The 22,231-nt window shown below is 44.8% G+C and overlaps 1 protein-coding gene and 1 non-coding gene across 51 annotated transcripts in view; one reads left to right on the plus strand and one right to left on the minus strand.

The window, feature by feature from the left end:
- Nucleotides 1–2,033: 2,033 nt before the first annotated feature.
- On the plus strand, nt 2,034–2,164 carry LOC132532925 (U11 spliceosomal RNA). Its single transcript, XR_009544838.1, has one exon. It is a non-coding gene; the product is annotated as a U11 spliceosomal RNA (small nuclear RNA).
- Nucleotides 2,165–5,183: 3,019 nt separating this feature from the next.
- Nucleotides 5,184–22,231, minus strand: part of TCF7L2 (transcription factor 7 like 2) — a 227,817-nt gene continuing 210,769 nt past the window's right edge. For 9 of the 50 annotated variants that reach the window (XM_060171276.1, XM_060171283.1, XM_060171282.1 and 6 more), the window contains 7 exons: nt 21,084–21,224; nt 20,310–20,469; nt 19,472–19,579; nt 15,368–15,416; nt 14,702–14,752; nt 13,341–13,413; nt 5,184–7,437 (listed from right to left, as the gene is read on the minus strand). In XM_060171276.1, the coding sequence (XP_060027259.1) occupies nt 7,014–7,437; nt 13,341–13,413; nt 14,702–14,752; nt 15,368–15,416; nt 19,472–19,579; nt 20,310–20,469; nt 21,084–21,224 (1,006 nt within the window). In that variant the 3' untranslated portion in view covers nt 5,184–7,013. Of the gene's footprint in view, nt 7,438–11,627; nt 11,653–12,568; nt 12,643–13,336; nt 13,414–14,701; nt 14,753–15,363; nt 15,417–19,471; nt 19,580–20,309; nt 20,470–21,083; nt 21,225–22,231 lie in introns of those variants that run through there. The other 41 variants (XM_060171284.1, XM_060171278.1, XM_060171277.1 and 38 more) reach the window with 22 other exon arrangements.

A 22,231-nucleotide genomic window follows, 5' to 3' on the forward strand; every position in this document is an offset into this window, starting at 1 on the left:
ATGCCTGAGGCTCCAAAGTCCCAGGTTCAATCCCCCACACCACCATAAGCCAGAACTGAGCAGTGCTCTGGTTAAAAACAAAACAAAACATATAAATCCGGGATCTGGATGAAAGACCCTTCTAACCCAACTTGCATTCACATCAACAGAATAGGTGAATTTATTATCTTTACTATCTGAAATAGGAAACAGTCTGCATGTTTATTGTATAATTTATTATATATATGAAGATGAGTCCTGAAGTTGGTGCAACTCAGAATGTTCCTACTGACAATCACAGAATGCAAGAGATTACACAGGCTCCTAAGCTGATTATGGGCCCCAGATCAAATCGATGGGGTATACAGTCAACAATATTTATACACCTTTCTCGTATTTGGGAGATACTCTCTTCCCTGATCCAGCTTTTTGGTCCTTTTTCCAGCCATGACATCATCTCCCCAGACATCTCCCTGAGTCCACCTGCATATCAGATGTCAGGCTCAGGCAAAAACTAATAAAGTCATGGACCCTTTGGAATATACTTAAAATAGACCTTCTAGCTATTTCCAAAATGGAAACCCCAAATCTTCATCTACAATATTCTAGGCTTTAGGTTCATGATTAATCAACAATTTGTTTGGTTTTATATGTTAACTCTTTTTCAGCCACCAGGTTCCAGATGCTCCCATGATGCCAACTGGACTTCCCTGGACAGATGACCCCATTAATGTATCCTGGAGCTCCACTTCCTCAGAGCTCCGCCCCACTAGGGAAAGAGAGAGACAGGCTGGGAGTATGGATCAACCTGTCAATGGCCATGTTCAGTGGGGAAGCAATTACAGAAGCCAGACCTTCCACCTTCTGCACCCCATAATGACCCTGGGTCCATACTCCCACGGGGTTAAAGAATAGGAAAGCTGTCAGGGGAGGGGATGGGATACGGAGTCTGGTGGTGGGAATTGTACCCCTCTTATCCTATGGTCTTGTCAGTGTTTCCATTTTATAAATAAATACATTAAAAATATATGTGTAAATTGTATAACTACCATATAACAGTAAATAATATCACTATACCCCTATAAGTGTCTTTCTGCCCAGACTGATCTAAAAATACCACCCAAGGTGGAACATCTGCCCATTCTGGAGGGTTCTGTGCAGTTTGCTCAGAAGTGGCAAAAATATGTGGTCATGTTCTATTCCTAAAACTTAAGAGCATTATTTTTCTTCATCTCTCTCTCTCTCTCTCTCTCTCTCTCTTTTTCTTTTTTGCCATCAGGGTTATCTTTGGGGCTTGGTGCCAGCACTATGAATCCACCACTGCTAGTAACTATTTTTTCCCTTTTTCCTATTTTATTGGATAAGACAGAGAAAAACTGAGAGAACCATTTCTCATTGGAGATGGAGATAGAGATGGACAAAGGTGAATACCTGCAGACCTGCTTCACAGCTTGTGAATCATGTCTCCTGCAGGTGGAGAGTGGGGACTTGAATCCGGTACTTATACACGGTAGTAAGCACACTTAACCCAGTGCACCACTGCTCACCCCCACCCCCATGCATTATTTTACACAGAAAAATATGTGACTAAGGAGCCGAAGAGAAGTGGCATATCCAGGTGGACCCTAAATATGTATCCTTATAAGACAGGTAGAGAGAGATTGGGGGTAGACACAGGCAGCAACATGAAGGAAGTGGCTACAAGCAAAGATGTGGGCTTCCAGGCAGTCCTGGTTTCTTCCTACCTCAAGAGTTTGTTTTCGCCCAAGGAAAATGGGTTTGTGGGGCTTATGGACAGCTCACTGCATAGGGCTGTACTTTGCCATGTGTGTAGTCAGATCTGAGCCTCAGCACCACATGGGTGTATACCAGAAAGGCATCATTCCTTTTGACACTCAGGAAACCCTACTGTTGCAGTGTCTCTTCCTCTTTGCCCCTCTCTTTCTGAAATAGATGAAAAAGTCAGTCCCGGAGTGGTGAAATCATGCGTACATGAGGTCCTGGCACCAGAGAGCAAAGAAAGGGAAGGAGAGAGAAAATAAAAATGAATATGAAGAAAGGGCTTCTGTTGTGAGTGACACATGTAGGGTAGCTCATTTTCTCTATGTGCAATCGACATCAAGAGATTTCAGAAACATAATTTTTGTTGTTTGAGCAGCTGGTGATCATTGGCCCCAAAAAATACAATAAAAAAAGAAAAATGAATATGAGAATTTTGTTGTTTTTGTTATGAAACTCAGTCTCTGAGTTGCACCATTCCTGACCTCCGATGGAACCTGACCCACTAACTTCGCATATTAGAAGGGTGTATTAGTATCCTGTGGCTGCTGTAACAAATGAACACACACTTGGTCTAAAACCACGACAGTCTAGAATCTAGGTGTCTGCAAGGCATGCTCCCTCCCAAGAATCAGGTAGACACCCCACATTTGGGTGAGTGGAATGCTGACCGGGAAGTGTAAGACTAACTAGGTTATAAAAGAAGTTACGAGTTAGAGTGCAAAGAAGACCCCAAAGTACTGCTCAAATATTGGGAGGTAAAAAGGATGTGACTAGGTGACCCATACTTTAAATTCAGGGTGAATGACGGCATCTTTGAGGTTTTGAGAACTCAACATTTAGTAGAACTGGGGTTATTTCCATTCCCATTATTACAACTCATTACAGACATTGAGTTGGCCAATTCCCCTCCTTCCTCCCATTAGGAACATTCTAACTATGTAGCATGGAACCAGGACCTTTGTTTATAGGAGTCTTGAGTTTTTAAGAGGACTCTTCAGAGCACTGGTTCCTAACAGCAGTGACTCTGCATCCAGGGAACATTTGGGGGTGGGGGGCACAGGTTTGGAGTCAGATCTGGATGGAAATCCCAGCTCCACTACATTGCATTCAGTGTGGCCTTGAACAAGATACTGGAAAGACACATAGGGGCTGGGGAAGATGCCACCCACCCTCCTCTACAACGAGACTTGAAGGGAGATGGGATGGTTAACCAGGTAGGAAGTGGGCAGTGGGGATGCAGGGGCAGACGGGAAGCGACCAGGTAGAGGGAAAACATGTGTGTCAATGCAGGAAAGCAAAAATGCTATAAGGTAGGCGGCCTCCAGTCTGATGCAAGGAAACAAGAGCATATGAGCATAAAGGGCAGGGGAGGGGGGAGCAAACAAGGAAACACTTCCTGGGGCCAGGCAGTGGTACATCTGGCTAAGTCCACACATTACAGTGCATAAGGACCCAGGTTCAAGCCACTAGTCCCCAGCTCCTGCAGGGGGAAAGCTTCTTGAGTGGTGAAGCAGGGCTGCAGGTGTCTGTCTGTCTCTTTCTCCCTCCATCTGCCCCTCCCCTCTCAATTTCTTCTGTCTCCAATTATATATGTTAAAGTATATAATTTTATTATCAATTATTAATTGATCAATTATATATATGTTAAAAAGAAAGAAAAAAGGAAACCCTTCCCAAGAATCTCAGTGCTCAGTTTCAGAGAAGGGCCATAATTCATAATTTAAGAAGAGATGACCTAGTGTTCAGACCGTGGATTTGTCCCTGAAATCCTATAGTATCATAACCCACTGATGAATCAAACTAAAAAACAAAATGGGGGGCACAGGTTTGGAGTTATATCTGGATGGAAATCCCAGCTCTACCATTTTATATTCAGTGTGGCCTTGAACAAGATATTTAAACTTTGAGCTTTGAAAATGAAGCAGAGGACAGTAGGGAGGAATAAAGAAATAACACCCACCTTTGGTGCCAGTGTTTGGATGAAATAAGAAAATGCCCATAACTGGCTTTGGCACACTGCCATGCATAACAGCTACTGTTCTTATTTGTGTTTTTTTTTTAATTATTTTTTTGAAGAATTTTTTTAATGAATTTATTTATTTTTATTTATGAGAAAGGCAGAGAGAGAGAGAACCAGACATCACTGATACATGTGCTGCCAGGGATTGAACTCAGGACCTCATGTTTGAGAATTCAGTGCTTTATCCACTGCACCACCTCCTAGACCACCTTACTTGTGTTTTTAAAGGTTACTCTTGGCTCGGGTGTGCAAAGCAAAATGGGGAAGAACAACCCGAAACACTCCTTCCTGGGAACACAAGGTGAAGCAAAAACAAAATGCAGAACAAAACCTCGCCCCAGCAAAGCATTTTCTGAGGAGCTTTCCAGCCCTTGATGACTACACCGCAGTAACCTCAAGTAACAAAACCTGTGACACGAACAGCTTCCAGGCCCACTGAAATCACATCCTTTGAAGGTGTGATTGTCCTCAGTAAATGGACCACGTCCACATCCATCCGTCCGCGTCAGCGTGAGAAATGAGTGCAGTGGAAACCTTAGGAGGGGTTTTATTGTGGCCCCGTGGAGGTGACGGTGAGGAACTTGCTCCCTTGCCAGGACCGAGCCTAGGCCTTGGACCCCACGGAGGGCCAGACTCGACCATACAAACCTCTATGGGAATTGTCTTGATCCAACATTTTAAAAATGTTTCTGGCTCAACAATAGCTCACCGCCACATCAGGGGTTGCAGTTCAACACCCCAACGTCTTTCTCCCTGCATGGAACTCCCAGAAAGAAATTAGGCAACTTTCACGCCTATACTTTCTAAACAGTCTGACGATTGATTTGTTCTCTTTAGCCCATTCTTGGTGATGTATGTCTTGGTAACCTAAATTAAATCTTTTCACCTGTGACTGGCAAGTATCAGCCTGTTTTAGCCAGAAGAGTGATTTGTGCTTTTTTTTCTACCCCTTCTGGTACACTGGAAACACCAGAGGAGCATTAAAAAATGAGAGAGAGGCATGAGGAGAACAGATCACCCTTATAGGGTTTGCTCGCCTTGCCATGCTTGAGGTGGAGTTCAAGTCTTAGCACCGCACAGAAGCACCATAAACAGCACCCGCAGGGAGCTCCATGGATGATGAACTGGTACTCTGGTGTCTTCCCCATCTGTGTATGTATATAATAGAAAAAAAAATGAGCCCAGGCAGGTGGCTCAGCACATTAAGAAAAAAATAGGGGGGGGGGCAGGAAAAGAGAAAATTCACCCTTTAAGAGTTCAACACCACTTGTTATTCAAGTCACCACCCACTCCAACCTCACAGTTGCAAGTTCCAGCTTGGGAGGAGATTCTCGGGAGGAGGCAGATTTGGTTTCCCCACAGGGAAAAAAAAAAATCCCAATCACAGAAACAAGCAACCGGCTTTTCTCTGCACATACTAAGTTGCTTTTATTAATCCAGAACAGCATGCTACAGATACTGTACAGCATGAACATTTATTCATTACAAAAATGGCTTCCAAACCATTAAAAAGGAAATTGGAATAAGCGCATAAAACGGAACAGGAACATCACAACTGTTAGGAAACATTCAAAGTATTCACAAAAAAAAAATGTTATAGTTAGCATCGTAATAAACCAGAGAAAAATCGGAGACAGTTTTACAATCGGTTCAGGTCAAACTACAATGGCACTGAAGGAACAGGTTTCAGCTTTATACAGCATTTTGCAACATCAACATGCCTAGGGTTTTTTTTTTTATTATTTTTATTTTTAAAGTCAGCTACCTAACTCATATGTAATCCGCGTACATAAAAGCGGCAGCTGGTTTTGCCCTTTAAGAGTAATCTAATATACATAATTTTGGCCCTTAAGGGTTTATACCTCTTCATTTAAAATGCTTTCTGGACAATCTGCTACCAAACACTTCTTGTTATAGGTGACATTAAACCTACATACAAATCTAACTATGTAACATCACAGCAAAACATGAGGAACAGAAATTACAGCATTGAAAAGAGGGAGAAAGCTAAAGTCACTGAGAATTTTGGCACATCGAGTTTTGCACAGTCAGTTCATGTCCAAAGGGGGCAGCTGAACTCGAGCTCGGGGGAGGGGGGGGCGTAGGAGGGTTGGGGGAGGGGGCGCGGGGAAGCCAGGCTGTTTCCCTCGCTGCTGCTCACACAGCCTTGCTCCAATTCCCTCACAAATGTTCAAGTCTTGTTTTACATAATGGCTTTTAAAGCAACTTTTGTTAACGCTATTGATCCTTTCATACAACTATTCATATGTCCTTTTGGCGGCATCTGGGTTTCTTACAGCAAAAAAAAAAAGGGGGGGGGGAGCAGGAACCAAAAATATATATACACATTTTATATATAAACTTAAAAACCTTGTACAAATGAGTTGTTATATATAAGAAGCTTATGCTAAGGGGGTGGAATGGGGTGAGGGAGACTTTATACAATTTCAAGAAAAAGGAAAACATATTTTAAAAAGGGACAACATAGAGGGACACAAGCAATCTCTAAAGCAATAAATACTACTGGTCCAACAGCATTGTGATTTCCATTAATGGTTGAGTCGCATTCCCCTCCCACCCCCCCACCCCACCCCCAAAAAAAGAACAACACTATGGAACAAGGTATATTAACACATTTTAACCCTTTGTTTCTGTACATTTAAACAATAACAAGTAACATCACGATAAAAGTTGTTTCACACAGAAGAAAATAAAAAGAAATGGCACTGCATTCATCGTGCTCCTTTGTGGTTTAAAAACTAGATGTAAGATGATTGGTTCACAAGCTCGTATTTAATACAAATAATACAGAACCAACTCCTTTTGGAGGGCTGCGTCAAAATTGCTCCTTTTTTTTTCTTTTTCCTTTTCGGCTTTGTAATCAGTCTTTTTAAAACTAAGCTATCCGAACTACATAACAGTTATGTATATATTTATATATATATTTTAAACGCTACAAAGACTTTAAACAGCTGTTGATAAAAATTTTGGTAGATTCATGAGGTTCTTCTCTCATCTACATATTTAAAAGGAGGAATTGAAATAAGAATGGGTCAAATATTGACCAATGAACTCGATAAACATCAACTAATGTAGCCACGTGGCACAGAAATTTAAAAAAAAATACAAAAATGAAACCTTTGGAAGGGAAGGGAAGGGAAAAGAAGGAAAGGCAAAATAACAAAAACAAAACACTACACAAACCAACCCGGGTAAATGCAGGAAGCTAAAGCTATTCTAAAGACTTGGTTACCAGGGAGAGTGGCTGGGGTTGGGTTCCGGCCAGAGAATTGTGGGAATGTAAGGAAGATGTTGACGGCTGTGCAAGAGATGAGGAGGGGAGCAGGGGCTGCTGGAGAGCGGTGGGAGGCAGGTCCAGGGCCCCGTTGGGACAGAGGACAGGGGCCTTGCCATGGGCGGCCTCAGCCAGCAGGAGGGCAGGCGGCGGAGGCATCATGGAGAGGTGGGCCAGGGGGTCGGGCTTCAGGGAGAGCGAGAGAGGCTGGGTCTGTTCAGTCTGTGACTTGGCGTCTTGGGGAGAGGAGCCTAGCAGGTTGGGGGAGGGAGGTGGCGAGTCTAGTAAGCTTCCATCTGAAGAGGGTGGACTGAGGCAGCTGCCTTCACCTTGTATGTAGCGAACGCACTTTTTTTTTCTCCTAGAAACAGGGTTGGGGGGGGGAAGGGAAGAGAGTGATCTGTGAATACAGGGCAAAGATGCCAAGAAAGCGAGTTCCTAACACTCAGAGCCACACTGAAGTTACCTCACAGGGACTGTACAGCCCTCCCCCGCCCAAGTGACCACAAGTCAACTAGAGAGAAGCCCAAGTACCCTGCTCACTGACTCTCTGGCAAATGGAATGGTCCAGAGCCAGGCACTCCCTACCTACCTGCTTGCCCTGTCCCCTCTCAGAACTGCGGACAGGCCTCTGCCCAAATGGAAGGAAGCCACCTGGTGGAGGTGACATCCACTGGCCAGAAAGGGTTTCTGTCCAAACTGAAATGAACTGAATGTCTTTTTCTTTCTTTGCTGCCCCCATGAAACCATCCACCCCCAGTCACCACCCCCCAGCCCACCCTAGTGGAGAGTGGGCAAGCGCGTGTTTTCACACGCACACACGTACATTTTAAAAAGACAGACAATTCCTTCCCCAGGCGCCTCAGACCTAATGCCAACTACTGAGCCCACAGAGCTGAAGGCAGTGCTAGCAAGAGGCTGACAGGTTTTCAACCATCACCCACATCACCAACCAACCACCACCACCACCACCACCACCACCACCACCAGCACCCCACCACCACCAGGCTGCTGGCGCCCGGCTTTCGGGCTTGTCTGTTAAGAACCACACCAAATGAAGAGAGTTCAGAATTAGGTGAAAGGAAGGGGGGAAGAAACAAGAATCATAGGAAATTAACTGAAAAACGAAACAAAAAAACCAAAAAATTTAAAAATATAGAGATTAAACCAAATTAAAAAAATAAATAAACCACCAAAAACAGGTAGAAGAGGATAAACAAAGATGGGGGAGGGGAAGAATTCAGAAAAACAGAAAATGACCCAAAGGAACGAGAATAACTGGTCGTATGGCCTGCAGGTTGTGGATTCAATTATGATTCATACTTGACTTGTTTTTGCCCCAAGATTCGGGGTCTTCCCCTCCCACACCCCAAAGTGAGAGGCTGCAAGGAGAGACAGTGAGGATGGGTAGAGGAGAGAGAGCCCTGTCCTGGTCTGGAGACCAGTGAGTAGGGGGCATAGCATGTCACAGGAAATGAAGACAAAGAAGTGCCGGGAGGTGGGGGGGGGGGTGTCACAGCATCAACTTGGGGGAAGGGGGGAGAGGCTAATGGTGATTCATGTGCAAACCAGGAAGACTGACTAACTCTGCACCCAAAACAGAAGCTCCCCTCTACACTGGCCATGGATGGAGAAACTGGTATGAGCATTTCAGAGCTTCTCTTGCTTGTCACTAAAGGCTGGGGAAACTGATTCAAGAAACTGAGCACGTGACTTCAAAGCTTCACCTACCAGTGACTGTGGGCATATTTGGTGGTGGCTATTTGGTGGGAAGGGGGTTCTCTGAGGATCAACCTCACTCAGCCTAGGATAATGTAGACATGGGGAGAGTGCTTATCTACAGAGCCCCTGGGCACAATCAGATCCCTGGTTGAGAACTTCCCTTCTAGAAGAGACTAGTGGGTGAAGAGTTGGCTGACTGGGGATACAACTACGAAGCTGCCTGGCCAGATGTCACCAGCTTTTGTAACGGAGGGGACACAGAGAAGACCTCCTTGGGTCTGCATCATAAAATGGCTTGATCAAGCCCTTGGATTCAGCAAGAAGGCAGGAGGGGAAGAGAGGCAGGGCAGGTGGGAGAGGACATGCCTGGCTTTCCCTGCCTTCCACCCAGCAAGCCACCTCTTCTGTCTGTACACCCCTTCCCCTGCCCTCTGGGTGGGCAGGAACTCTGGAGGAAGCAGTGAGCAAGCCTCCTTCACCCTTGCCTGCAGTTATGCAAGATCCACCTGCCCCTCTCTCCTCTGAAGTAGACTGTGGGTTCTGCTCCCGACCTGGAAATCCTAGATCAATCAAGAGGCCTCTAAAGAGTTTTAAACCACCTGGGCCTACAGATCCAAAACATGCACAAAAGAAAAGAAAAGAAAAGAAACAAAACAAACAAAAACACCCTCAAGATGTCCATGCATTTAAAAAAAAATGTAAGGAAAGGGGCTGGGGTGTGGGGAAGAGGAACAAGCAAAACTGTATGAATAAAGCAACAGGGGCATAGGAAAGAGGAAAAAGAGAGGGCCAGGGGAGGGGACCAACAGGAAAAGGACATGGTGACGTCAAGCAGCATTCCATGCTATATTAGGGCAGAGTGAAAAGATAGGGAAATCAACTTGGTGGGCTCAGAACAGAAACTTGTTTAAAAATGTCCTCCAAACGTCAAATAAAATGAGAATCCTGTGTGGCAAGCAAGGAACCTTGATCAGCCAGGAGTGGCTCTGATACTCTCCTCCCCAAGCCCTCCAACCCCGCCCATCATCTATGGCATGGAAGCTGCCACATCATGGAGACTTGGGACATGGGACATGAGGACTGTGAATGACAGAGCCATGCCCCGGTCTCATAGGCAACTAGTGTCATGAAGCTGAAACGAACACACTGGCACGCGTGCTGTGCTGTCTGATGGGTCAGAAAACTCCCAGCTTTATAAAACTGCTTTTCTTCCCCTAAAGCCTAACTTGTTCTATTGCTTTAGTGTCAACTCAGGTCCTGGCAAAGTTAAGAGGAGAAGGTGAGGGCCAAAGGGATAAAACCCACCCTCGGACTCTGTCCAAACCTACATTCCATCTCCAACTACTTTTATTTTTTAAGGGACTTATTCTGAAAGATAACCAGGGGTTCTTCCTGGTTCTATTTGGGAATTACACTTTTACAAGAGGAGGAAGGCAATCTGCCAGAGCTCTCAGGCTCTGAAACAAAACAAAACAAAACAAAAACAAAACAAACAAACAAAAAAACCCACCCCACACACTATCAGAAGAAAAATGGCACCAGGGTTGTTCTACCTGTGATGAAGCTGGAAAGTAAACTGAGGAATAACAGCTATCTGGGGGATCCACACAACCACCGCCAACACCTTCCCAGCTGGACTTTAGAAAAGCATAAAGCTAAAACAGGAAGCAGATACACTGCTGTGGGTGTTTTTATCTGCTGGCTTGCGTGTTGGAACACTAGTTTAACACTATTGTCATAGAGATGGTCTTTGAGGGAGGGAGAGTACTGACTCTAAGCTGGGTGTCTGTTGAGTCTGAGAAACAGGGAGTCTGTTTGGGTTGGTGTTAGTAATGACAATTTTCAGGGGAAAATAAAAGGAAAAGAGATCTGACTTGGAATAATTACTTCTGAAAGAAACAAACCAAAAACAAGCTAAAAAAAAGAGAAGGGGTCGATAAAACTACAACTTCCCACAGGAATAAAACTGACTGACCAAGCAATAAACCTTGCTGGAAGGGGACTGTAACAGGTTGAGCTGCATTTTGTTCCCACACAGCAAGAGACACCATCTTGTCTTAGAGGGGTGTCCCCTCTCATAAGTTAGTTCCTCATGGAGGGGCATCACTAACACAATCTCACACAGGACAGTTATGGTTGAGAGCTGCTGGTTTCCTGGCTGGTTTTCATTTAAAAAAGACCCACCCGCTGGGGTCAAGAGCTGGTGTACCCAGTAGAGTTCACATGTCTCCATACACAAGGACCTGGATTCAAACCTTCCCAGTTGCTCAGGGGAAGGTTCATGGGTGGTGGAGCAGTGCTGCAGGTATCTCTCTCCTCCCCTCTCTATGTCTCTCTGTCTCTATAAGAAAAAGAAAGAAAATAACTAAATAAGACCCACCCTCAACTTCATCATCAAACTTTTGTCTTGCACAGACTTAGACTGAGACTATCTGGAAGGGTCATTTGTCACACCTCTGTGAAGACTGTCATGTCTAAGAATGAATGAAGAAGCCCCTCTCTTGTTGGGTGCCTCTAAGAAGCTCCCAATCTTCTCTCAGTGGGCAGAGGGAAGGATGTCTGTGGAGATTCTTTCTGTAAAGACTTTTTTACGTTCTCTCTCCTGAACACTTAGCTAACTCAAGGCACTTTTTAAAGGCCTCTCATGAAGTAGTAAGGGACAGGGGAAAGACACAGGAGACTTGTGGGCATGCACATGATGGGATGGACATCTGATCTACTGTCTAAACACGGAACACATGGCAGAGGCATGGAGGAGAGGGACACGTGACAAGGGAGCAACTATACACAAGGAGTGTGTTGGAGGGGAGGGGGTGTTGAGATACCTACCATCATAATATTCCAAATTCAAAGACTGCTTGTATCAGAACAAAGAAATAACAAATTTAACCAAAGGTGGTCATTAAAGGAAAGGAAATGAGGCAGGAACGAAGCAGGATCCCTCCACCAAGAAGTACCTACACCTTCCCTAAAATTATAGGTCGGAATGGAAACCTGTGGGGGTGTCTCCTCTGGTTATGCTGGGACCCATGCTCTCTTTCTCTCACTGTATACGTTGGTTCTTTTTTCCCCTCCCACTGCAGGCTAGCAGCACTGCAGGACCCACTGCTTGAAGTTCTTGAGCTGGTGCATGCCTTTCAATGCCACGCTTCTTTTCAGCACTGTAAAACAATGTCAGCTAACCAAGCTCCTCTGTGCAGGGACATGTGGTGTTTTCTTCACCCCAACATAAAACAACAAAAACAAAAGCAAACAAAAGAAAAATAAAATCAAAAGCCTGCCCCAGAGCACTGCTCCAAGTGTCCTGATCCCCGGTACATGAGCATACTTCTATGGCCAAGTGTTTGTTGTTCTTGCATGCTTTTGCAAAGGACAGGTTCTCTAATCCTCAGTGGACCTGCCCTGGGTTGGGACCAATTTCTTGGGGGTTGAGTTTTTAAAGCCAAAAGCTAAGTATCTATCCTGGTCTGTTGAGGTTATGGTGTCAGTTTCACTTCTAGGGATTTGTTTTTTTTTTTTTTTTTTTTTTTTTTACTTTTACTTTTTCTTTCTTGTAAGGGGTTAAGAGTTGGGGGGGGCAGGGAAAGAAGAGAAAGGAGGGAGGAGGAGAGGATATAAAATTAGCAAGTGAATTTGGAAGGCTGAGGATCATTAGTCATTGATGCCAGTGCAGAAGGAGAAGGGAGCGAGGTCAGAGTATATGGACACTCTAAGGTATCAGAAGGACAGGATGCTTTGATTGTTCCCAAAGGCCTCGCAGTGGTCATATACCTGCACGGTTTGCACCATAAAGTCTGTCGGTCAAGCCCGAACAGTGCCCGACACTTCTTTGGAGTATTTGCATCTGTTAGCATAAGGTAAACACACAAAAAAAATACAACACAATGGTAGGTGGTCCTCAGTTGCACATGAGATCTCAGCTACAGCTGACTGGCTTTCTAGATCATCTGGGTTAATCTACTAGTCTTCCCTCACCAAGGACATGAAAGGCAAGGACTGCTGAGTCAAAAAGAAAAAGAAAAAAAAAAGAAAAAAAAAAAAAGAAAAGGAAAAAGGAAACAAACAGACACAAACCAAAATGACCAAACACCAAAAAAATAAAATAAAATAAAAAAACAACCAGAAACAAAAGAAAACAACTAGGATAAATAAAGAGAGAGAGAGAGAAGAGGAACGGAGGAGGTGTCATCACTGGCTTCTACTTAGGCCAGGACAACCTGGGCTGGCAGGAGGGCTGGGTGGGTGGGTGGGTGGAGTTGGCAGGCAACGTTCCCCCGGGGAGGGGCTGCACCACTGGGGGTTTGCTGTCGCTGACCCAAGGAGGCACAGGTGATGCTGTTTTACAGTGGCATTTTGGCTAGCAGCAGCAGGGAGAACAAGCATCCCCCCCTTCACAGAGCTCATTGCACTCGGCAGTGTCCCGCACCCTCACGTCTCCTAAGATCCACACACAGAGCTACAAAGCAATAGGCCAGAGAAGGGGGAAGGACCGAATAGAGCAGCTGCCAACCAGCACAGCGAATCTGGGGAATCTATACACACCTGCAAGGACCGCACCAGTTATTCTGTTGATCAAGGCCAAAGCGCGCTCGGCATTTCTTAGGAGCGCTCAGGTCTGAATGAGTTCAAGAAAGAAGCGAGCAGAGGAGGAGGACGTGGGAGAAAGTGAGAGAGCGAGAGAGGAGAGAAAGAGAGAGGGAAGGAGAGAGGGAAGGGGGGGAGAGAAAGATACAAATAAGAAAAAAATAAAAATAAAGAGAGGGAATAAATCAATGACCTGGTTACTAATCACAAAATATTGACTTTTGATTTTTTAAACTTTACTTAAAAAAAATAAATATCACATTCTTATTCAACATGTGAAATTAGCTGTTGCAAATAAAGCTGCAGTATCCCTTCTTTAAGGACTGTCTCTCGCATTTGGTTCGAGCTGATAAAGGGAAGTTAGCTACTGAACATTGAACACTTTATAAATCAGGTTTTTGGGGTTTTTTTTTCCCCCTTATTTGGTTATGCTTTCCTTTTTTTTTCTCTCAATTTGTTTTTCTTAAAGAAGAAAATCAAGCGAAGGAGGGAATTAAGTTTGTAACATGCTTTTTTCTTCTCAGAGAGTAAACAGCTTCAAAAAGAAAAAAAAGAAAGAAAAACTACAAATGAAAACAGAATAAAATGAAACAAAATAGAAAGAAATAAAGAAAAGAAAAAGGTTGTGGTACTGGGATATTGCAGCTTTGGAATGTTCAACTTGTCTTTTTTTTAAATCTACTTTCATTAATGTTAAGAGAGGAACAGATAAAAGTCAACAGGCTGTATGAATGAGCTGTTAAGAGTTAGTGAGAAGCTCATAGCAGCATTGAAGCAGGTAAAGTCAGTAAAATGCTAGTGGGTTTGCAAATTATGAGCAGAAAAGCAAAGGGTAGAAAAAAAAAACTAAACTAAAAAAAAGCAAAGGAAAAAAATCATACTGCGGAGGCATGCTTGCATGAGAAAACTTAGTGGGAGCAATGAAAAAAATGCCATTAGATTAAGGAGGTTTATGACTGAATTCCTTCCATTTTGGTCTTTAATTTTTTTTTAACCAGTCACTTTTAAAGAAATACTGCATATTCAATTTGCACAGTTAGTTCAACTCTAAGTCACTGTCATCACTGCTTAAACAATTATTATGGGAAAATAAATAAACAAAGCAGAAGTTAAATTAAATTAAAAAAAAAAAAACAACAACAAAAGCAACTGAAAAAGAATAAACGTCTACCGAAACATACGAAACCGTGTAGATGGGTCATTTTAAAGAATGGTCAAATGTCATAGACGTGTTTCATGTTAAGAGAACTTATAATGGCAAGGAAAATTTAAAAAAACAGTTTATCAACTATTTTAATGACTCAAAATGACATTAGCACCTGTAATCGGAGGAAGTGAAAGGCAAGGATTTAGGAAACATTCGCTGTGTTCTGAAAAAAAAGAACAAATTATACAGAGCCTTCAATTTTTTTTTTCTTGTTGTTTGTAAAAGCCTGATCTTCTCCAAGGGACCTCTGAGATTGTCTATGCAGTATTTCTAGTTTCTTCTAGAGAATGGCAAACCTCCTTAATTTAAGTTGGGTGCAATTTACCACTGTAAAGGCATGCATCAGAATAGTCAGGAACAGCCCAGTTAATACCAGTCACTCACACACACACCCTCCTACTCCCCTCACCCCCCTCCTCACCCCTACTCCCGACTCATGCAGAAGAGAAGCAGACACAGGCATGCCTACCCTCTCCAGTGACTGACTGCTGTTATTTCAAAACACATTCTGCTAGAGTTACAATGTGCTTTTTTTTTCATGCAACAATAGATGCTACTTGCTTTAAAAGGGCAGTCATGAAGCAATTAATTAAAATGTAAAAACTAAAAGGCTGGCTACGATGGGCTTCCCCCCCCCCGCCCCCGCCCATGTCCTGGCCTCCGTGTCCTGGCCTTGAATCACTCCTGCCTGCCCCCACCCCACCCCCAGATGGGAGCCTAATGTAAGAATGGTCCTCAGAGCACCACTCCTTCCTCCATCCTCATTATTCTAACTTACCATTGGTCTCTCCAGGCTGCTTGTCCCTTTTCCTCTTCTTCTTCTTGCCCTAGATGGACAGATGGAACAGGAAATTAGTTCCAAAAACAGATGGGAGGAGGGTGTCAGGGCTCACCTAGGGAGGAGGTGGTGGAGGTCAGAAATGCTGCTTTTTCCACTTACTGCGTGGTTCCTTGAGTAAGTTTTCCCAGCTGACCCTGCTCTGCTCTTTTAATCCAGCTGTCCATTCTTATCCTCTACCTGGAGGGTCCTGTACCCAGTAGCAGAAAGACCACTTGTCTCACAAGCCTATCCTCAAACCTGACCCAGTGAGGGCTCAGGCGGTGGTACATCTGGTTGAGCACATGTTACCATGCTCAAGGACCCAGGTTCAAGCTCCCGGTCCCCACCTGCAAGGGGGAAGCTTCCCAAATGGTGTAGCAGTGCTGCAGGTCTCTCTCACTTCCTCTCTATTGCCCCTTCTCTTTAGATTTCTGTCTCTATCCAAAAATAAATTAGGAAATTTTAAAACAAACAAAAACCACTCAGCCCAAAGTACCTGAATCTATCAAAAGAGGGGAAGCAGATGAGGGAAGTTCAGGCAGATATGGAGAGGCAGGGTGGGAAGTGGTCCAAGAGTAGCCCAGGGTGAGCCCTGGGATGGCTTTGCAGATGTCCAGAGTCATCTCCCCCCACCCCCCAAAGCTCTCCCTTGTTAAGACTCCAAAATCCTCATCCCAAATCAGAACATGAAGGCTGTAGCAGTGGCACGGATCTTATGTTCCAAAGATGAAAGGGGGAAAAACAGGAAGTTCCCAACAAGAACAGGTAACCAGCTGACCTCCTTTCTGAACACTAAGTGAGCAGCCAAGAATGTTCTGTCCATTCTCTTTACCTAACAGTTAATGATCATATTAACAGGCGACATTTACTGAGCACATACTATGTGCCCAGTATGATTCTAATCACACAGTGTATATCCATCCATCCATCCATCCATCCTTAGACAATCCTACATAACACCATCACTTCAGTTTTACAGATGAAGAAACTGAGGCGCACAAGGGTCACTTCACTGAAATTATACAACTCAGATAATGGGGCCATGATGGGGACCTCAGGAGGGGGCTGAGTCCACAGCCCTCAGTCACTAGACTGTGCTATCAGCACAGTGCCTTAATGGAAGGAGGGCGTCAAGGCTCACCTGGGGACGAGCTGGGTGGAGGTCAGATATGCTGCTTTCTCCACTCACCATGGCTCCTTGAGTAAGTTTTCCCAGCTGATGCTGCCTTGCTCTTTTAATCCAAGTGTCCATTCTTGTCCTCACATAGGTTCTTACATATATTAAGTGCCTTGCCCTCTGAGGCAGGGTTTCAACTAGCTCTAAGTAGTGAATTAACTGCACAGAGCTATTCCCATTCTGTAACCTGGCCTTCTTGTACACAAAAACTACCTGCTGGTAGACAGTGGATGGAGGAGAGGGAAGGGGGAGAAATTCTGTCCAGGTAAGGGCCTCACTGTAGATCTGAAAGTGGCTCTCCCTCCCCTCAGTAGCATTGGCTCTAACCAAGTAAGCCACCTGGCACACAGAAAAATGTCACAACCCAAAAGAATGACCTGACACTTCTGACTGTTGTGGAATATCTCAAAATTCCACTGCCTAAAGGTTCCATGGCCCACTAGCATAGTCCCCAGAAGAGACCAGCACTATGCAGATAGAAAAAGTGACCACTTGAGAGCCAGGTGGTGGCATACCTGGTGAGCACACATGCTATCATGCACAAGGACCTGGGTTCAATCCCTGGCCCCTATTTGTTGGGGGGGGGGGGAAGAAGTTTCACGAATAGTGAGGCAGTGTTGTAGGTTTCACTTTCTCATTCTCTATTTCCTGTTTCCTCTCAATTTCTGTCTTATCATAAAATGAAATAAATACCAGAAATAGAAAGAGAGAGAAAGGAAGAATGAAAGAGGGAAGGAAAAGAAGGGGAAAAACCCTAAGAATCCTGAGGCCCTGTAAGGAGGCCTCAAGGTAGAGGAGTTGTACAAACATATTTCCATGCAGAGAGAGAGGACTGATTTAAAGAAAGCTCTCCCCCAGCCGCCTTTTGCAATCAGATCCCAGGCTCTGTACCACCTCAGAACTTTGCTTTGTCTTTCATTTCTGTATTTCTGTTACAGACATTTTATTCTCTAACATATAAGTAAAAAAAAAAAAAAAAAAAGCCAAAGGTGCTTGTGTGGGTTTCTGAGCCTCAAGGTCTCATGGTCACATTTGTCCTCTCTGGTGTGCAGGGCTGGGAGACACCGGGCCATCTTAAGGAAGTTGGAAGGGACTGGGTTTAGTTTATTCAGGAAGCTGAAGTGGAAAAACAACTACAACATCACTAAAACTCAATGGGAGGCAGGAGAGGTTCAGCTTCAGGTGGGGTTCCTATCCACGGACCTAAGAGCTGCTCTGACATCTGCATTACAGAGTTCACCCTTTTCCAGCCTCATTTCACCCTGAAGGGATTTTCCTGGAGACCTGTCAGTTTCACCTGCAAAACTGAGATGCTCCCGACTGAGGAGATTACTACCTTCAAAGACAACTGTCTTCAAGACTACAACCTTCAAAAAAGATAGGGATGTGGTCCAGGAGGTGGCGCAGTGGATAAAGCATTGAATTATCAACCATGAAGTCCTGAGTTCAAAAATTCAAAAAAAGAAAACAGAAGGTAAGAGAATAAAGAGAGAGGACAACTTTAAACAGTCAGAGCAAGCAGAAAACAACCTTCGCACTCAGGACCCAGGATCTCAGGCAGATGTTTGTGACTTGCCAAAGACTGGAAGATTCTCAGAGCAAGGGTCTGCCTTCATTGTAATTCTCACAACATAGTGCATACACAAAGTTCTCAATCAGTAACAACTGGCTGGGGCCCACAGCCACGGACACAGAGAGGGCATCCTCACCAGGAATGCTGCTCACGGCCAAGTGTGAGGGCAGAGAGCAGCGATGGGTAAACTTCTCTGTGGCTTCAGGCCACAAATAAGAAACGGGAGAAGTCCGCTTAAGAGAGGTTTCATTTTTCCATCCCAGAGCAGATGGCAAAAATCACTGCACAAAAACCAAGGGCTGTGTAAGGAGGGAGCAGGCAAAATAAGAGACATTTCCTCCATTGAGATAGGTGAGAGAGTGCGCAGAACTTGGGGGCTGGGCAAAATGCAGGAGGCAAGAGGGGAATGACAGTGGTTATAAAGATGAGCTCATTTCTAGGAGGCAGGTGGAGGAATGTAGGTGTTACCACTGCTATGTCTTCTACATCTTGAACCCAGGAATGAACACACACACACACACACACACCCCAATCCTGTGGAAAAATGGCTTCCTCATATTACTTTCAGGGATATTCCCATCATGCCTCTCTCAAGATGATTGAGGCTTCCAAGCCAGACTGCACTATTACATATAGCAATTGCTTTGCTTTCCCTTTTATTTATTTATTTATTTATTATTGGACAGAGACAGAGAGAAATCGAGAGGGAGGGAAGGGGGGAGATAAAGAGGGAGAGAGACAGATACAACTGTAGCCCTGCTTCACCACTCATGAAGCCTTCCCCCTGCAGGTGGGGACCAGGGAGGGGGTTTGAACCTGGGTCCTTGCGCACTGTAGTGTATGCGCTTAACCAGGTGGACTACCACCCAACCCCTGGTTTCCCTCTTAAGGGTGAAGGCCCAGCTGGAAAAGTCCTGAGGAATTAAACCTCTCTCTGGAGCCCTACCCACTGGTCTTCTCTGTAAAGCATCTTTAGAGACGACTGCTATGAAGCATGAGAACTGAAGCCAGGACATTAAGCCACTACTGTCATATGCTAGAGACAAGGGCCAGAAGGTATAGGCAGCCCGAAGCTGACCTCAGGAATCCTGAGCTAGAAGCCAGGAACACTCGTCTCCTTCATTCCTTCTCCTCGAGAACAACCACCATGGGTTGGTGTTCGATGCTGGAGACCCAAAATAGATCCTTTAGATTGGCTATGAGCTGAATATCCCTGAAGCCTGGCTCCAGCACACAGTTAGAGTTGGCTTTGTCCAAATGGACAGCCACACATCGCTATGGACTCAGGTGCTGAGAAAAGCTGTTCACTTACATAGTTATCCCGTGCAGACCAGCCAGGGTAGAGCTGCATGTGAAGCTGTCGCTCCTTGCGGGCCAGCTCGTAGTATTTCGCTTGCTCTTCTCTGGACAGTGCATGCCACTGTGGGGGAGATGAGGAGAAGAGGGGGAGACATGCAAAAACATGACACACTACACCACAGCCCAGGAGTGAATGCTGTCTTCTCTCTTTTTCTGAGAGAATCCTTCAGAAACGGCATTACCTACAGAGGCCACCCGTTTGCAGGTCCTGGCACTAACAAGAGTGCTGGGACCAAGCCTGAATCATCACTTCTGTGGTCCAAGCCTTTGCTCCATTTCTGGGGGGTAGAGGGAGATGATGGGTCAGGCTGTTCTGAATGTCACCTGAATCACTGGTCTGCATCCAAAAACACCGCTGCTGAAGGAACTGGGATGTTGGTTGGGGGTTAGATAGCATAATGGTTATGCAAAGAGACTCTCCTGCCTGAGGCTCCAAAGTCCCAGGTTCAATTCCCTGCACCACCATAAGCCAGAGCTGAGCAGTGCTTTGGTTAAAAAAAAAAAAAAAAAAGGAACCGGGTAGTCTGGGAGGTGGTGCAGTGGATAGGGATAGGGCTTCAGACTCTCAAGCATGAGGTCCTGAGTTCAATTCCAGGCAGCACATGTACCAGAGTGATGTCTGGTTCTTTCTCTCTCTCCTATCATTTCTCATGAATAAATAAATAAAATAGTTTTTCTAAAAAAGGAACCGGTACATGGTTGAAGGGAAAAGATCCTTCAACCAAACAGGGGCATTCTGCAACCCCAGCCACTGCACTGCCCTCCTGTCCAGAGAGGAGACAGTCACCTACCCTTCGCCCTAAAATCTGGTTGATGGCAGCACTTTCTTTCAACGTGCACTCGGCTACAACCTTCGCTCGCATTTCCTTCATATACAACATGAACGCGTTAAGAGGTTTCTTTATGTGGGGCTTCTTCTTTTCCTCTTCCTTTTTGGAGTCCTGATGCTTTCTGGATAGAGACAACATAGACACACAGATTGGCAGTAGGGATACAAAGCATTTTCTCACTAATGGGTCTTCTCTGCCCTGGAAAATGGCACCAAAGTAGCCTCGGGAGGGGTCCCAGGCAAGGGAACATTTATACCTCTGGAAGTGTCTCTCCTGGCTGTAGAAGAGAGGACCCAAACATTCAAAAGTGGTGTGAGGAACAGGGAAGTGGCTGCAATGCCAGCCCAGCCAAGCACAGTGGTGCCCTCTGATCTGCTGGGCACGTGTTCTAAGAACTCCAGTGAGCACCTGAAGCCGTGGGTAGCACCAAACCCTTCGTATGTTGTGTCCTATTCTTACATGTCCACAACAGAGCTAAATTTAGAAACGAGGCATTGTGTGAAATTAGCAATGACAAAACACAACGGCTGCCAAACTGCACCGCAGACAGAACCCAGAGCTCTCAGCTTGCAAGTCCTGCACCAGCCATCTTGCTAGTGCTAGATTGTGCACTGTCTGTCCTTTTGTCAGAGCCCAAGCCGGGTGATTGTCAGAATCAAGCCCAGCCACCTCTTAGGGGCCACTGCAGCCCCAATGGGAAGACACAGAGAACTCGATCCAGTGGATAATACTTACGAGCTGTGGAGTGAGCCAACGTCACTCTGAGAAGATTCCTGTTTGACGGTCGGGGTGACTATGGCCGGGTGGGGAATGCCGGTCGTGTGTAGAGTGTGATGTGGTGGGACCATATGAGGGGGAAACCTAGAAGACAGGAAGCTGTGTAAATTGTCAGAATCAAAATGAATGAATGGGGAGGGATGTGTACACACAGTCACAAAGAAGAAGGAAGAAGGGGAAAAAAAAATACCCATAACGTGTAACACTCACATGAAAGCAACCCAAAGGCATATGAAACCTGTCAGCATTAATTAGCGATAAATTAAACATAATGATTCTCATAATGTCATTAAAGGCAATCTTCCCCTTCATTATGGCTCCTGACATGAGACATTACGATTTTTAACATCTTTAGTGAGAGACAAATTCAACTGTTATAGTCGGGCGGAAGAGTCAGCTTGGTCTACCTGCTGGATATCACAGGTCCACTTGGTTTTTTTGGGGGGAGGCATTATTAGTGGCATCTGAGAAGACAATTTCCTAAGTCCTAATCAGCTGGAGAATGAAGGTGAAATGCTTTGTTGTATACTGACAGCTAAATAAAATATTAACGCAGTTGAAATATACACACTCCCCCCCCCTCCACAATGCCAAACATGCCTCATTAGGCCTCATTCTGTTGATGGAAGGCAATCAAATTTTTATTTTCCTTTTGCTGCTGTGCCCTATTTGTTCTGACAGGAGGTGGGGGAGAGTGTGGGAGAACGATGGGGAAAATTCAAGGGTTTCCTATCTGGTTCTCACCAGGAGCCTTAGACTTTGAAAAATAAGTTTGTATCTTACAGAAAGAAGAGGGAAGCAAAAGAGAAGTATTTTTACACACACCCTTAAAGTGTGATTTTCAAATTCTTTCCCACCTTAAAATTCTAAGATTTTAAGACTTCTACTTAACATGGCATCCAAGCTTTAATAGGCCTTCTAAATGGCTAGCACTATCATAGAGGAAAGTTTGTGTTTACACCTTTACTGTTGTTTCTTTCTAGGGAAGTTCTCCAAGATGCAACTTAAGCCCCGAGTTAGCCTTTCTTAATCATATGAATCAGCCAAGACATAATCAGCGCTCCTTTTAAAATGCCCCTGGCCCACAAGCAAAATGGCAGCCAGAT

The sequence above is a fragment of the Erinaceus europaeus genome, chromosome 14, assembly GCF_950295315.1.
Source record: "Erinaceus europaeus chromosome 14, mEriEur2.1, whole genome shotgun sequence".
Taxonomy (NCBI): Eukaryota; Metazoa; Chordata; class Mammalia; order Eulipotyphla; family Erinaceidae; genus Erinaceus; species Erinaceus europaeus.